This window comes from Bombus impatiens, unplaced genomic scaffold (genome assembly GCF_000188095.3).
Source record: "Bombus impatiens unplaced genomic scaffold, BIMP_2.2 scf_2136, whole genome shotgun sequence".
NCBI lineage: Eukaryota > Metazoa > Arthropoda > Insecta > Hymenoptera > Apidae > Bombus > Bombus impatiens.
Window position 1 is genome coordinate 482124 of NT_178555.1, and position 15244 is coordinate 497367.

The 15244-nt window shown below is 34.4% G+C and overlaps 1 protein-coding gene across 2 annotated transcripts; it reads left to right on the forward strand.

Moving 5' to 3' along the window:
• Positions 1-1585: 1585 nt before the first annotated feature.
• On the forward strand, positions 1586-14053 carry LOC100740999 (estradiol 17-beta-dehydrogenase 11). Of its 2 annotated transcripts, none has more exons than XM_012393013.3 (9): positions 1586-1721; positions 3609-4064; positions 9783-9907; positions 10189-10299; positions 12179-12340; positions 12431-12513; positions 12604-12720; positions 12891-13470; positions 13527-14053. In XM_012393013.3, exons 2-8 carry the CDS (start codon positions 3836-3838, stop codon positions 13084-13086), a joined length of 1023 nt encoding a protein of 340 aa, XP_012248436.1. In that variant the 5' UTR covers positions 1586-1721; positions 3609-3835; the 3' UTR covers positions 13087-13470; positions 13527-14053. The 2 variants fall into 2 exon arrangements, with proteins under 2 accessions (XP_012248436.1, XP_012248437.1); XM_012393014.3 differs by having other exon boundaries at positions 1643-1837.
• The last annotated feature ends 1191 nt before the right edge of the window (positions 14054-15244 follow it).

The following is a 15244-nucleotide window of genomic DNA, read 5'->3' on the forward strand; positions in this document are numbered from 1 at the left end:
TCGGTCACTTTCACCTGCTGCTCTTCTCGAGCTTCGTGAAACAACCTGTAGTTTTGCTAAATCGCCAAGAGAAAGATATCTTGTATTTCAAGTTCAATGGTTATACGGTGGAATGTAACTTTCCATTTCATCGTAAATTTACAAAATAATTAGGCAGCCTTTTAGTTTATTAGAAATTTTCAAACATATATGTACTCATCGTAAGGAAAAGGGTAAAATTAAAAATAATCTTATTTCTTCGCTACGATTAGTAATTTTTCTTTTTAAAATGAAACATTCATATATGGATATTATCAATGTTGTGTTTATACGAAACGATATCTCTTGACGCAGATAAATTAAAATTCTGTTTCAGACTTAGCCACGCTATCGATATCAAGGAGAACAGAGTAAACATTGTTCGATTCGAATTTCCATAACAATAGTATTTCTGTTCTAACGCTCCAAATAATAGTCAGCTATAATTGTAATAATCAGATATAATTTCTGGGCCTAGAGTTCCCATCATTTTTACTCGCGCAATCAATATTGGTCTTCCTTCTCAGATAAAACATCTGCTACCTGAACATTATTTTTACTTCTCGAATATCAACTGGATCACCTTGGCATGATAAACTGGTATCTCTTAGTATCCATCGTGTGTACAACGACGATGAAAGCTGATATATAGCAACATATAGCTAGGCATAGAGAATATTCGTACACAAAAATTCATTTGTTCATCGCCTTATTTCCTTCAAGAGGCTACTCTCTCCTTCGGTCAAGTCTCGTTACTGCGACGCGACGCCTTAACCGAAGGAAACGCGCCGGTGGATCAACGAACGTTTTGTATCGAGGTACCGTTGTATCGGTGTATCAGTTGGTAAATTGCGCGAACAACGAGCCATGATGAAACCGAACGATGTCACGAAGCTATCAATGATTACGTTATAACGGATCCATGTGAGAATCTGCAGAGATTAAGGGTTTGAATTTCTTCAGATGTCAGCTATGCACGATACGATTACATAATATTTTACGCGACAAAAAGCAAAAGAAGTTGTCATGAAATATTTCTTTGACAAAACTTGGAAGTTATTTGTACTATAATGAAACGAATCGAGTTTCTTTTTGGGAATCTTGGAAGGTAAAGGAAGCGATTTGGATGAGGATAACGGGTTTTCGTGACGAAGGAACGAAGGAGAAACCGGAGTAACAAGTAAAATCATTGCTTCTTACATCTGTGCACCTTATTTACCAATGAATTTACAAAGTACAGTAGTAAATTTTACATTGAAATATTTTGCAAAAGTCTACCTTAAACCTATGTATATCTTTTTTTCTATTTATTTGGGCTTCACCATACTGTCTACGTAACAAAATGGTCACTATAACAATTATTGTATAAATAAATAATAATTTATAATTATACTTATAATATATCGTCATTCTATTAAGAAATATTCATTGTGTTAAAAAATCCGTTCTAGATCAACGACAACCGATCTAAACGCCCAAAGGAAAGAAAGATAACACACAAAAGATAATTGATTGATGCACGTGCAATTACCACGCTTATATTAATGCTTGTTACTTATGTATCTCGGCTGATGCTCGCAGTCTGCTGCTGGAGATCGTCGAGGGGGTAAAGGCGTACCGAAGCCACCGTTTTATTCAGTAGACCGACGACCGTAGCGCCGGTGAGACGAGTATCTCTCGTTCAGTGGGCGACTTTCGCATAGGTACGTACTTTCGTACCTTACTGGCACGTTTCCTCCTCGTTTCACCCGTGTTTCGCCTGTTTTCGTTTGCGAACGCGAATGACTCCGCAACGCCAGAAGAGATCCACGTTCCGATAGTAAGATCCTTTTTATCTAATCTACACATTGTTAATCGATCGTGTATATTTTATAAATTTTACAAGAGGAATCGTCTGAATCGAGGAATATCTCTTTTCATTTTTATCTTCATTTATTCGTTAAGATATATCACAAGTCACGAGGAATTTCTTGGTATAAGAACTCTATAAATATCGAGGCGTAACGATAAGGAAGACTTACAGCTTACAACGACCGCAAATTGAATTCATGTATTAACGATACTCGATAGTTTCTCGCAAGCGAACAGTTTTGAAAGTAGCCCTCCGATTTCTCGAATCGAGTTTCGCTAGATCCTTCGAAAAGTGTCAGTGTCGTTGTTATATTGTCTTCTTCGTCTCTTTCCTTCCCGCGATATCTGATAATAAACATCATTTGTGTATTTTTAATGTAGCTCGAAATTCGCTTTTAATTTATTAAATTTTTCAAAAAACGATGATCGAGAATGCCCGATGTAACTATCGAAGTATCATTCAGTTGTAAACTAGATCGAATAATTGAAGGAAATTAGATCGACATAAAAAGCTTCGTGTGCACGATTATTATTATGGTTTCGTTGTACCTCGTTGATGCTGTGTTCTGACACACGAAACGTGACACAGAAATTCGCTGATGGTTTAAATCATCAATGTAGCTTTTTATATTAGTTAGAACATTACCATTTAATTTTGTATAAATTAGAACATGGTCGTTTAATTTTGTTGACGTAAAATATTGTCATAAATAACGTGCAAGAATGTCGAATAATATCAAGTGATATATGTATCGAGTAATAGCGAGAAAATAATAACGTATTACATAATTAATATTGCGCGCGAAAAATTTAAGATTTATTTTCGACAAGTTAGAAAGTACTTTTTGTTCTGTTTCCTGATTTTTAAGATTTATGCTTGTAACGTTTATACGTAATACGTGTTATGTTGTTTCTCTTTCATCGATTCGAACAAGTACATAGATACTATACCACGAAACGAATTCGGGTAACAGTTATAACGTTTAATCTTCGTTTTCATCCGTTTCATTTCGTACACACAAAAAAGTCATTTTATTCGTGATGGTTTTGTAGCTGAAAGTAACCGAAAAATTACGAGCTTTCCGTGAGTGGAATACATGGCTGAAAATTGAAAGTGAATTTCGCGTCTCATTAGAAAGTGAATCGATGCTGGATATTCGTGGTTCGTCGTAACATCAACTACCGGAAAAATCGTGAATTGCGTTGGTAGAAGTTGTATAGCGTAATAGGAAAGCGAACGGAAATATTCTGTTCTGAAACGTTCAAGGAAACGAAGTATTAATTTCGTTAAAAAGGACAAAGTTCAGGTAACGTCCCAAATCTTTGCGCTATTATTCTCGTCTTCGGACGTCTTATTTCCTAAGAGAATAAAAAGAAAGTGATACGAAATTTTGGAGAAAGCGTAAACTAGTTTCTATACCACTAGAGTAGCTAACGGAGCTGGTCGATGAACTTGCAAATATCATTTCTTTACATTTATTTTTCATTCCTCGATCGATCGAGAACACGAAATTGTGTACATTCATCGGAATATTCGTATTACGTTATTAACTATTTGTTCGTTTAAAATCCTTTTTATATGTTCGGTAATCATTAAATATAACGAATCGCATAATGACAGAAAAAAATACAATATTCGATAAATATAATATATTGTTATATATTATTGATCTCGCTCGTACGACCAACCTTAAGTCCTTAATTTGTTATTTCATAGTGGTAATAATTATGTTTTCCAGACAAATCCAGAGCATTAGATACGGTGTTTACTCCGGCATTATCCAGTTTTTAGTCGTAGTTCCAGCAACGGTTTTTCTGCTGGCAATTAATACATTCTTCGAACTGCGACAAGCTATGACATCCTGATCGTTCGACGTCTTCGAATCATAGAAGAGTTGCGTATATATAAAACGTTGAAGCAAGTCCAAACAGTTGAAACATTTGGCCAAAAAAAAAGGTGTCGATCATGTCTCTTCTCGCCGACGTCGCAAACGTGATCGGTTTCCTGATCCTCACGGTAGGATTCATCATCAAGAATACCATCAGATTATTTATCCCGGAGAAGTATAAGATGAAGAGTATAGCTGGAGAGATTGCTTTGGTGACTGGGGGTGGTGGCGTCTTGGGAAGGCTTGTCACTCTCAGGCTAGCTAATCTGGGCGCCATCGTTGTCATCTGGGACGTTAATAAGGCTGGTAAGTACCCGTTTCGAAATTAATAAATTTGATTAGAGAATTAAGCTGTTTTTGTGATTATCGAATTTTAAGGTTGAATTAATTGAGAACAGTTTCAGCGGGGACAGGGATTATTACTGGAATTTCAAATTGGAAAAATAAATTCTCAAACAAATACCTGGCGATGAGACAGATCGCGTAGCGATGCTAGAAATAGACAGTGACATAAAACAGAAAACTATCTAACTACACCAATCCGTTTAAGACACAGATTTCAACGAGCTATCACCGGCAAGCATGAGACTAACTTAACGTGACATAACTGCTTCCTTAACAACTACTATTATGCAATCTTAACATAACGTAGATTCTTGATAATATATTCTTCGAGGGTCGTAGGCAGTCGTATATTCATAATTTAATTCTCAACCATCATTAATACGATATTATATACGATTCGTCTCGCTTTTTTGTATGTTGCATTTGAAATTTGTCAATGAATTACGATCTATCCTAATAATCGAATAATCCTAATAACGAATAATCCTAAAGGGCACCAATCATCCTCGCCTGAAAGAAGCAAACATTTGTTTTGTATAGTTATTCTCGTATAAAACGATGATGTTTTTCAAGAATTTTCATCAAGCACTTTTTCTATTATCTTATTTTTCATAAATTTCTTAACGGATTTGAAACAATATACGAAAAGGTTTCAAGAGATCTATATATTCGTGTCTACCTATATATCTTTCATGATAATTAAACGAAACGTGGTCGTTTCGGGTCATCGAAATCGAAAGTGTTCAATCCACGAACGAACTATCCACGAAGTGTTTAGGCCTTGACTAGAATACGAAGGCCGCCTTCTTGATGTCGACGAGATAATTATAGTCGCGCATTACACGAACCACGCTCGTCTCTTGATGATCATCTAAATTTCAAGGTCGTTCGAAGCGTGCCTGGACTTCTAACGCGAATCAATCGAACCGAACACACGGTGCTTAATTTCCAAACGTCACGTTACGTCCTTGCTTTCATCCCGGTTGGAATATAAAAATCGTGGAGAACTATCAGTTTTGTCCTTCCCATTTGTCTTTCCGATTATGATGATTATGATTTATTCATTGTTGAATTCTTACACAGTAGACACGACTCCCTTCTTACTCTTGCATTTTTACTTTATATCTTTTTACCATTAGCTCCATGCTTTTTATTTCTTTGTTCTTTTTTAATTTTTTTATCTGTTCGTTCTTAAAATAGTTAAAAGTTTAAAAAGTTTGGCTGTAGCGATGGATAATGTGAATAAGTCCTAACTTGGAAAAGAAACTGGACAACCTGAGAGAATAATTATTGTGATGTGAAATCTAAATTACAATAATTAAGAGCAAAACATATAATATATATTAGGTAACCTTGGTATACATTCGCTAATCAGATGTTACCCTCGTTACATTATTTGTGGAATCATGATTAGAAACATTCAGAATACAGAACATTTTTTTGCTTATGTAATGATTTACTTACTTATGTGAAGTTTGAGAACTGAAAAGGATTGAGTCATCCGAGTTACGAGTTCCTATCTCGTTTAAAACGAGATTACAATTATGATAAGATACGTTCCAGAGCTCTCGATGTGAAACACTTTCTATTTTCCACGAAGCCATCCAAATTAAATTCTACATTTCAAAGTTGCAGAAATTAAATTCATGATCGTGTTGGCCTTATAAAATCTATATACAGCGCTATTACCTATTTTTCTTGCTTCCGGTATAAGCAACTATTAATCGACAATGTATAACAATTATTTACACGATAAGCGTTAAAATAAACAATACTTATGCACGTGAATTATCATGACACTTATTATATTATTAGGTTTTTAGTTCCCAGCCTCAATTATTCTTCTTAATTATCCTTTATTATTATAATTAATAATTACTTGTTAATTGCGCCATGTTAAGTTGAATTGAATGAAAATTATAAGTAATAGCACAAAATTTCTTGTTTCCATTGGTATATGCGCGTGATAATTCTTTATAATTTTTAATTTAACATATTTATTTCCGGTAAAACTGGGCTCACATTTTAGTGTTTTATTGTTTCTTTAGGTAAACATCAGACATGTATTTCTATTATTGGTAATTAATCAAAAAATAATTATTCTCACAAACTACAAGTATTCGATCTTAGAAGGATTAGCTTACAAATGGAAAATATATAAAAATTAGGGAAAAATTTTCATAATATGAGAACTTATAAATAAATGGATAATCCGAAGAATATCGTATATAAATCTAGATAAATAACAAATCTAAACATCCGATTTTAAAAATTAATACAAGCAATTCAATACAAAATGACAGAACGAAAATTCTCTTGCGCAATAATCATACTTAATATTATTATATTCTGACGATGACTACAGAATACGGAACAACCTTTTGAAATTCGGCCGTGTTAATGATCTCGAATCAATGATGTGACGTATCTTCGGCTGATTTTCATCGTTCACTGTCTCCATAAAATTTCATAGATCTTGAGTGAACCAATGCGAATCATAATCCTCCGTGTCTTCGCCTTCTTTTCTTAAAACCTAGGTGACGAATACTTCAGCTAATACCTGAGGTAAACTATACCTGAAATAAATAAGTTCGGTTGTAGTGTCTTTTACATGACTTAGAGATTAACAAACGACTGAATTATTTAATAAAAATTACGATAGAGAAATCTTGCTTCGATTCTTTTTGAAAATTGCATTATTAATAAATGGAATAACTTGGAAAATAATTATGTTATTATATAATATTTACCATACATCTTATAATATATAATACATCATACAGTATAACATGTTACTTATCCCAACAACACTACATGGTTTTCATGCAATACATTGGATGGGGTTGCTCCATCAGCGACTCAAATGAATTTTTTTGTACGCGCAGACTAAACACGCAGATCGGTCAAGCGGTCAAGCGGTCAAGTGCAATCTACACGTGAAGAATTACATGCGCGATCTCTGCACGTTCGGGTAAAAAGGTGATGTCACCGCGTCTAAAGGCAAGAAAGCCAGGCGTACCTCTGCCCACGCCATAAATACACGCTCAGATCAGGGTACAAGAAAAGTGAAGCATTGAGCGTCGTGAGATCTACATGCACGACGATTTGGCGATGCGCGTGCAAGTAATCGTGACTATTGTAGCATAGTTAGTCGTAGTCGTAGAAGTAACTCTAACTGTGGCGTTATTTGCATTTTAAAATAAGTTTTATTAGTGACTAAATGTTATTTGCTTTTAACATAAAACTAGTATTGATTTTTACGCACGTACCTGGTAATACCACCTCAGAGTTATGGAAGAAATTGCGGCAACAAATTATCTTTTGATGAACAGAAGAAACTTGTAATAACGTATTTGCATACTCTGAGTATGACTAATTAGAAATTGTCCTACTTGTTTGGATGTTGGAACACTGCATTCGTTTACAAATATTTTTGATTATATTTATCATTTGATTCGATTCAGCTTTATCGATATCTAAAAATATAATATTTCTAAGTAGATACTTCCGAAGTATCATTTGCAATGAATGGCATCCGCAGTCATTACATGCGCAGTCTTTTAAACGCGAAGATAAACGTCGAAAAATGAGAAATCATGAATTGTACTTTAAAGTTGTTGATCAAACAGATCGCAAGGAAACAAGAAAGAGCAATATAACGCAACACTTAAGGCCTGGGCGAACTGGTTGATTGTTGAAAAAATATGAAATTTTATGCTACCACTACGGTATTCTCCCGTACAGGTTCTCTTGGCTGTTCCTTTGGATTCGTTCACCCGCTCATGATTTCTACATCGGTGCCCACTTTTCTCCAATAGACACCGCCGCGGTTTTGTAATCACATTGAGCGTGGCTCAATCGAACGTGATTTCAATCTCTATCCGCGAATAACTAGGGAACCGATCGGATTTTTGATTCGGTAGACTTTGCCGAGAAAACGGAACAATCGTATGGGATGTAATATAAACTAGAAACAGGATATTCCTTGTGTTGCAATTATCTTTCATATTCTACGTGAGCACGCGTACCACTTAGTCAAGAAGCGAAACAACTGCCTCTCCACGCGTTTCGACTTTCTACCCGCGAAAAGCTGCTCTTTCGATTAGGCAAACAATCCACTGCTATGTCCAGATTTTTTAAACTTATTGAGAAATAAAAGAAAGTTAAATTACACTGTCAACGCTAAGTATTAGGCTATCTGCTGATGTTTATCATAAATGGAATGTTTCTAAATGCATTTATTTCCTAATTATTTAATCGTTTGGTTGAAAATTGTAGTGGTCCAAGTCTAATTCACTCGCTACATTAGTCTAAATAATAAATTGTGTTATTACCTTTCATGAAATATTGAAACGTTTATCATAAATAATTCGTTATACATTTTCCTGGAGAAGCATAATGGAAAAGTGCCATTTTGGAATAAACTCGAATATGCAGTTTAAAATATAAGATATTAAACAATGTAAAAGGTTAGTCTTCCAGAGTAGATATCCCAGTATTTATGATCGATAGCGTAGATGAATTTTCTCTTTAGTTTCGTAATGTTAACTGTTAATGACATTATTTACACCACAGTTTATTTAAACTTACATTTTGTGAATTTACACCGTGGCATATATCAAGAACAAGTTATTAATAAAGTTGAATTATCTAAATCTTGAAATCTGGAAAGGCTCTAGAAAGACTCAGACACGATATTAACCAATGACAACAGGTGTTCTGCTGGGCGACCTAGTATTTGCTAGTTTCTCGCTGTTAGGGAATATTTCAACGCGCGATAGCGGCAATTACAAATCTTCTGAATCTTCGTAAGCTTTGCCAGGATAAAGAATGTAGTAAGTGATTTCATTTGCATGAAATACCATATTATGAAACAAGTGAAAAGAAACAGTAATCGAGGGACTGCTGCTTGATAAGCGTATCCTTGTGTATGTTGACCTTACTCGTCTGCTCTGATGACTTGTTATGGAGATAGAGAAATAGCCGAATTTTATAAGCTTTCTGAAAACTTTTTATACATCAAGATTGGAGCATTCAAAATATGTTATGATATTGTAAATCGCATCAGGTAGTTTGTGTACAGTTATGTAAGCGCTTGTTTACTAAGATGACATTATATCTTTTATCGCATTTTATCATTGTTTAAGTTGAACCATACTACACAGGACAATATGTAAAAAGTCTTACTGAAAATATTCTAATATAAACAACATTGAAAAGTGCAGTAGAGCCATAATTATTATTCGAACTGACCATAATGCTGTTCGAATTTTTCGATAATCGAATAATTTTGTATTAATGAAGAAATGAGAAATAATTATTTAGTTTGAACTATTTCATAAATATTAATATGAAACGAGAATGTAAAGTTTCGAGTAAAAATGTAACAATTTCTTTCAGTTTCTCTTCTTGTTTTCTGACCCTCCTTGCAAAGAACAACTCTGTCTAACTATTTTCTTATATTCTAATCGAGGTTCCACTGTACTATTGTTATTTCATATAATCATCTTCAAATTTCCCATATATACATAAAGATCTGTAGTCTAGTTATAACGATTCTTTGATACAATTTTCATCTTAATCAGTAACATTGAATTTCTGATTTTGAGAACACAGCGCTCATGGAAAGTTTACTGTCGCCCATTTAATTTATTAACGGGATTCCTTTCGTATTTTCAGGTATCGAGGAGACTGTCAAACTGGTGAAATCTGCAGGTGGTATCTGTTATGGTTATGTTTGCGACTTATGCGATCGGGAGGATATTTACAAGAAAGCAGAGCAAGTCAAGAAAGAAGTTGGAAAGGTGAGAATTGCTTAATCGATGCAATAATTGAAGATCGTTAACGCAATGTCATTGAATTTGAAAACACGTTCCAAGACTTTGGAAAATCTTTAAAAACCTCTTAACCAGAACATTAATATGCGATGGTTATTGTACTGTATAATTTTTATTTAAAGGAAATAAAGTATTCCGAAATTGCTATTACTGCGTTTTCGCGATATTTTTATGACATAAATCACTCGGTTTCATAACCTGTTAAGTAATCGAATTATGACAATTGATTACATATGTAAACCTTACAGGTAACCATTCTGATAAACAATGCAGGTATAGGAAATGGCTATAGACTTTTGGACACGCCGGACAACCTTATTATTCGAACAATGGAAGTTAACGTAATGAGTCACTTTTGGGTATGTTTTCATCTTAACTTTATTATCTTTGATTTCAATTCTCCTCTCGTAATTTATCACGCGATAAAACAGAAGCGTTGGAAATTACGAAATTATAATGAGGTTTTCATCTGTGCAGAAGCTTATCCTACGAATTTATGATTAACCAAGCAATTAAAGCAATACACGTGGAACCGGTATTTTTAATTTATTGATAGGCTATGCACGTGTTGTATTAATTTCTATGAAAGATCCGATTCTCAAAACGAACATGGCACTTCACAAAATTTTCTCACTCTTCTCGTATGTGGCTTTTGTATGATCGGATTTCGTAACAGATCCATCGGTTTAAACTCAAAGACAATTCTCCCTTTCGCAGCGTAAAGCCCGAGTGAGAGGCATTCCTAGGTCCGATATTCCCTCCGTTTAGAAGTATTGCCGTGGGTCAGGTGAGAAAACCGGTCGGATAGATGCAGCCAGTCGGCCGTGCAGTTCCAGTATACTCGTGTCTCAGAGTTGCGACACACGAGGAGTATGCTTGCCAAATGCGTAGACAGCATCGAGTTCTCCAATGCGAACTCCCATTGACGTAATTCTCGAACACACTGTCGAAAAAGCAATTATATTTATCACATTCTTGTTCCATTCGACTATTCGACTATAATCGTCGAAGATGATGTCTTCGAATCCTAAACATTTTCTTCGACAAAGTTATGACGACATTGTCCGTCATAGACTGTCTTAAGAATAGCTCTTTCTTTCCAGCAATATAAATATCGGTGATTTCGCGAATCACCGGAGATTGGCCGACGTAACAAGGTACAGAGTGAAAGTTCAGGGGGGACACCATCCATGTCGAGACATCATCGACTTACACGAACGTTCGGCCGATAGAAGAGCTAGCCGATTCGGAGCACGGAGAAAATTATAGCGCGGCCGGTCGAAGAATACCGATTTTATGAGCCGCGTTTCGTCATCAGCTCGTTGCAATGGGGATATCCATCTTGATGTTCGCTTGATAATAATAAGACAAAAAAGAGAGGATAACAGAGGGACAAGGTTTGTCAACCGCGTTGTTCGAGACATCTCGAAGTCCTTTTCTTCAAACCTCGGATGTAATCACATCTTCAGCCTCGACTGCAAAATTTCGACGCTTACTTGCGCTTCGAATTACCACACATTTCACAATTTCGTCGATTCATTGGCATAACGAAATGCTTCCTTCTATAATACACGAGGAATTACATATAAACTCCGCGTATACGTGATTCTCAAGAACCTTGCCTCGATACCCCAATTTTGTTATGCGCGGATTACGCGCCGACCGTTTTACTTTCGAAAGTGATGAACAGAGGAAGAACAACGGAAGAAAAATAGACTAACGACTAAGGAAGTAGGTTAACAGCATTGTAAAGAGCACAAGCCAATGAGTCTCTTGTTATATCCGATGTCACGGCCATATCCCCGAGAAGTACCGTCAATTATTGTTCTCCAAGCTGCCGCTCCCAACGTTCGCAATTCGATTAGCTGGATTCTCTATGTCTTTGCTCATTTTGTAAAGTAGTCAGAGTGTATTTACAAATTACAGTTTGTCTTACAATTATATTTGTTTGTGTCAGCAGCATGTAAAATTACAAGCAAACATTGCATGTTTCTGTAAATGTAACTGAATATATTTGGCACTCGTATACTTTATTATCATTGAGATAAACTTTTTTATTCTTCTAAGAAAATAGAGGGACCCATACTGTTAAAGATAATGAGACAATCGTACAATTTAGCGTTAGGATATTTTAATGTTTCGTAATAAATCAATTTAATATTAACAGACATATGAATGCATAGATATAAATTTAAGGCAATTAAAGATGATAATAATTTTTTTCTTCTCTTTCTCAAGACAACAAAGGCGTTCTTGCCTTCGATGATAGAAGATAACAGAGGTCATATTGTGAGCATTGCAAGTATGGCTGGACATATAGGAGTGTCACATTTGGTGAGTTATTGCACCTCAAAATTCGCGGCGATTGGATTCGACGAAGCTCTTCATATGGAGCTAGTTGTAAGTTTATTACCTTTTTTACATCAATGTCATTGCTTTCTTTCAATTAATTTTAACAAATATGCTATTATTTTCTTTCTTTGTTTATAGGCTGAAGGATATAACATTAATAGCACAGTGGTATGCCCATTTTTCATTCGAAGCACCGGCATGTTTGATAACGTTTCAACAAGGTATAATCTTTTTTTCCTGTATCCACATACATAAATAAAAATGTACTAGTAAAACATTTAATTTCGTATATCTGTCCCCGCATTTTTTAGATATTTGCCGAGGCTCACTCCGAACGACGTGGCGGATCGAATCATCTCCGCTATACGATGCAACGAAAAAGTTGCTATAGTACCTGGTTATCTTTGCATTTTGCTCATTCTGAAATGGTAAATAATTCAATAGAAATATGAAGCTAAAAAGTTTCATGAGAGAAAGCTAAGAGAAAAAGATAAATGATAAAAAATAAGAAAATAAAAAAAGTAAAAATATCTTTTTCGTCACTTTGACGTCTAATAGACTTTTCGTCTAATAGACTAATTTATATTGCGATTTTTAGGGCATTTCCGTGGGAATGTGCGGGCATGCTGGTAAGAGGTTTACTTTTAAATAAGATTCACCCATCAGACTCATCATCTCCTCCTGCCAAGAAAGAAGAAGAAATTATTCCTACTATGTTACCCAAAGTTCCGGACACCACAGTTATTCATCAACAATTGACCAGACGTATTTCCAGTTCCGAAAGGAAACCATAATTATTCGGTCATCTGAAAAAGTTTCATATCGAAAGAACAAATGACGCGTATGTGGAAGTCATGGAACATTTGTAATAAATATAAGATAATAACCATGTTATTGCAACGGTGAAAAACCCATTTTGTACAAGTTTTAATGTACAATCAAAATAGCTTGTTTCCAAGGCGAGTCGTTCTTTCACAAAATTAAAATAAGTTTCGCGAAACGAGAAAGTTGTAGAATTACCATTTCCCAAAGACACGGCTTCAAGTCTTGTAGAATAACGAAGTGAATTGAAGTGAAGATTTTTAAGAGATACACCGAGACTTTCATGAATTTCTCTATTTATAATTGTAAGTGTATTGTGTTTTTCGGAAAATACTGCACAATATCAACAGATTTTCATATATATACATATATATATATATATATATATATATACATATATATATACATATATATATTAATATATATGTTGTTAAGGATCGCTTTAGTGTTTCGTACAATAATAAAATTTCATAGTACGATAATAAGGTTATAAATCTAAGATTACAAGTTTACAAGTTTAATGCTAATAAATGTTAGATAAGAAAAATTGATAGATACGACACAGGTATAATTTTTATAATTTACTTTGTACGGTATAATGAACATTTGTAATAGCCTGAGATTTTTTATTGATAATTCGACTAAAAGAACAAACACGTATATTTATCAATCGCGTGTAATAAATCTGTCGACTGTTATTACGAAACAGTTTACAGATAACAAATAGAAAAAATAAAGTTGGAAAAATTGTATCAATTGTACTTACGCATTGGCCTATTTAAACTACCGATTTTCGAGATAAAACTTATCGAACCAACGCAACTAATGTATCGTATGAACGCTATCGTTTTAAAAACAGAGTGCCATATGTCCGCCCTGATATACAAATGATTGTTTTATAAACGAACATTATAATAAAATCACATTTTCCACTCTTCAGCGTTATTTATGAATATCAAATGTTTAAACAATTCTACAAATTGGATAATTCGTTCGTTTTTAATTTAGCAACCCAATTACTCAAAAATCCTTGTACCCAAATAGATGCAAAGAGGCATGAAAGAATATAAAATTCAAAATGACCGACTTTCACTAAAGTTTCACGACCTTCGCAAACATACAATTCACTGCTGGATATTACTCTTAGAATTCAGTTCTTGACAAAAGTTATAGTGAATTGAAAAAAGTCAAATGTACCATTTGGAAAACCAATTTATTATTATCAATATCAATAATTGATAACGCAATGGTTTCATGAGTGGAACGGTATACATGATGGTGGTTTTTTATTGCTTTCAGTAACCGTGTCATTGCAGCAACATCGCATTGCAATCGTGCAACTTACACGACACACATTTTTGTACTCGATATATTTATCTCAATACCTGGAAATATTTTCTAAAGATACAGAATAATTACACGTTTTATGTTTATGCCCTATTATTACTACGAAACGCTATCTGATCGACGTAATATTGATGAAGAAAAATACAATGATAAATAAATTTTCATTATTTTATTTATTTCATTATTATTAATAAATTATTCACAATTCTTCCTCTGACCTCGGTTCTAAGGATAATAATATACCCGCAGCAGCACGCTTATCGTATCATAATTCAGATAAACTAATTTTTCCATACACAGTTTCCACGTACTATTTGCTACGAATAGTAAACGTGTACAAATAGTGAAACAGAAGTAAATTCATTTAAAATTGATGTCGACATCGAAACTTCTTCTTGCTTCTTTTACAGTGATTTCGACACCTTGAAAAAATAACCAATGAATGCGAATAAATTAAAATAAAAAAAATAACGTAGACGTTATATAAGCCGCTTGTGGCGGAATTTCGATTCGCTGCGGAATGAACGGCTTTCTTTTCGGATGAAACGAGGAACAAGTTTAGCTATTCTTTAGGAATTAATTATAATTCCTACATTAGTAGGTCATTGGACAAAATGGATTGCAGCTACTCAATTTTGTCAAATATTTTCTCCTAATCGTTGGGTGCAGCTTGCAAATAGGAGCATCGATATCGTCTATCAAACACATGTAATGACACACTAGATTACGTTAGCTTACAACTAGAGTTGTATGTGTCTACAGCGAAATAGTAACACTCTCGAT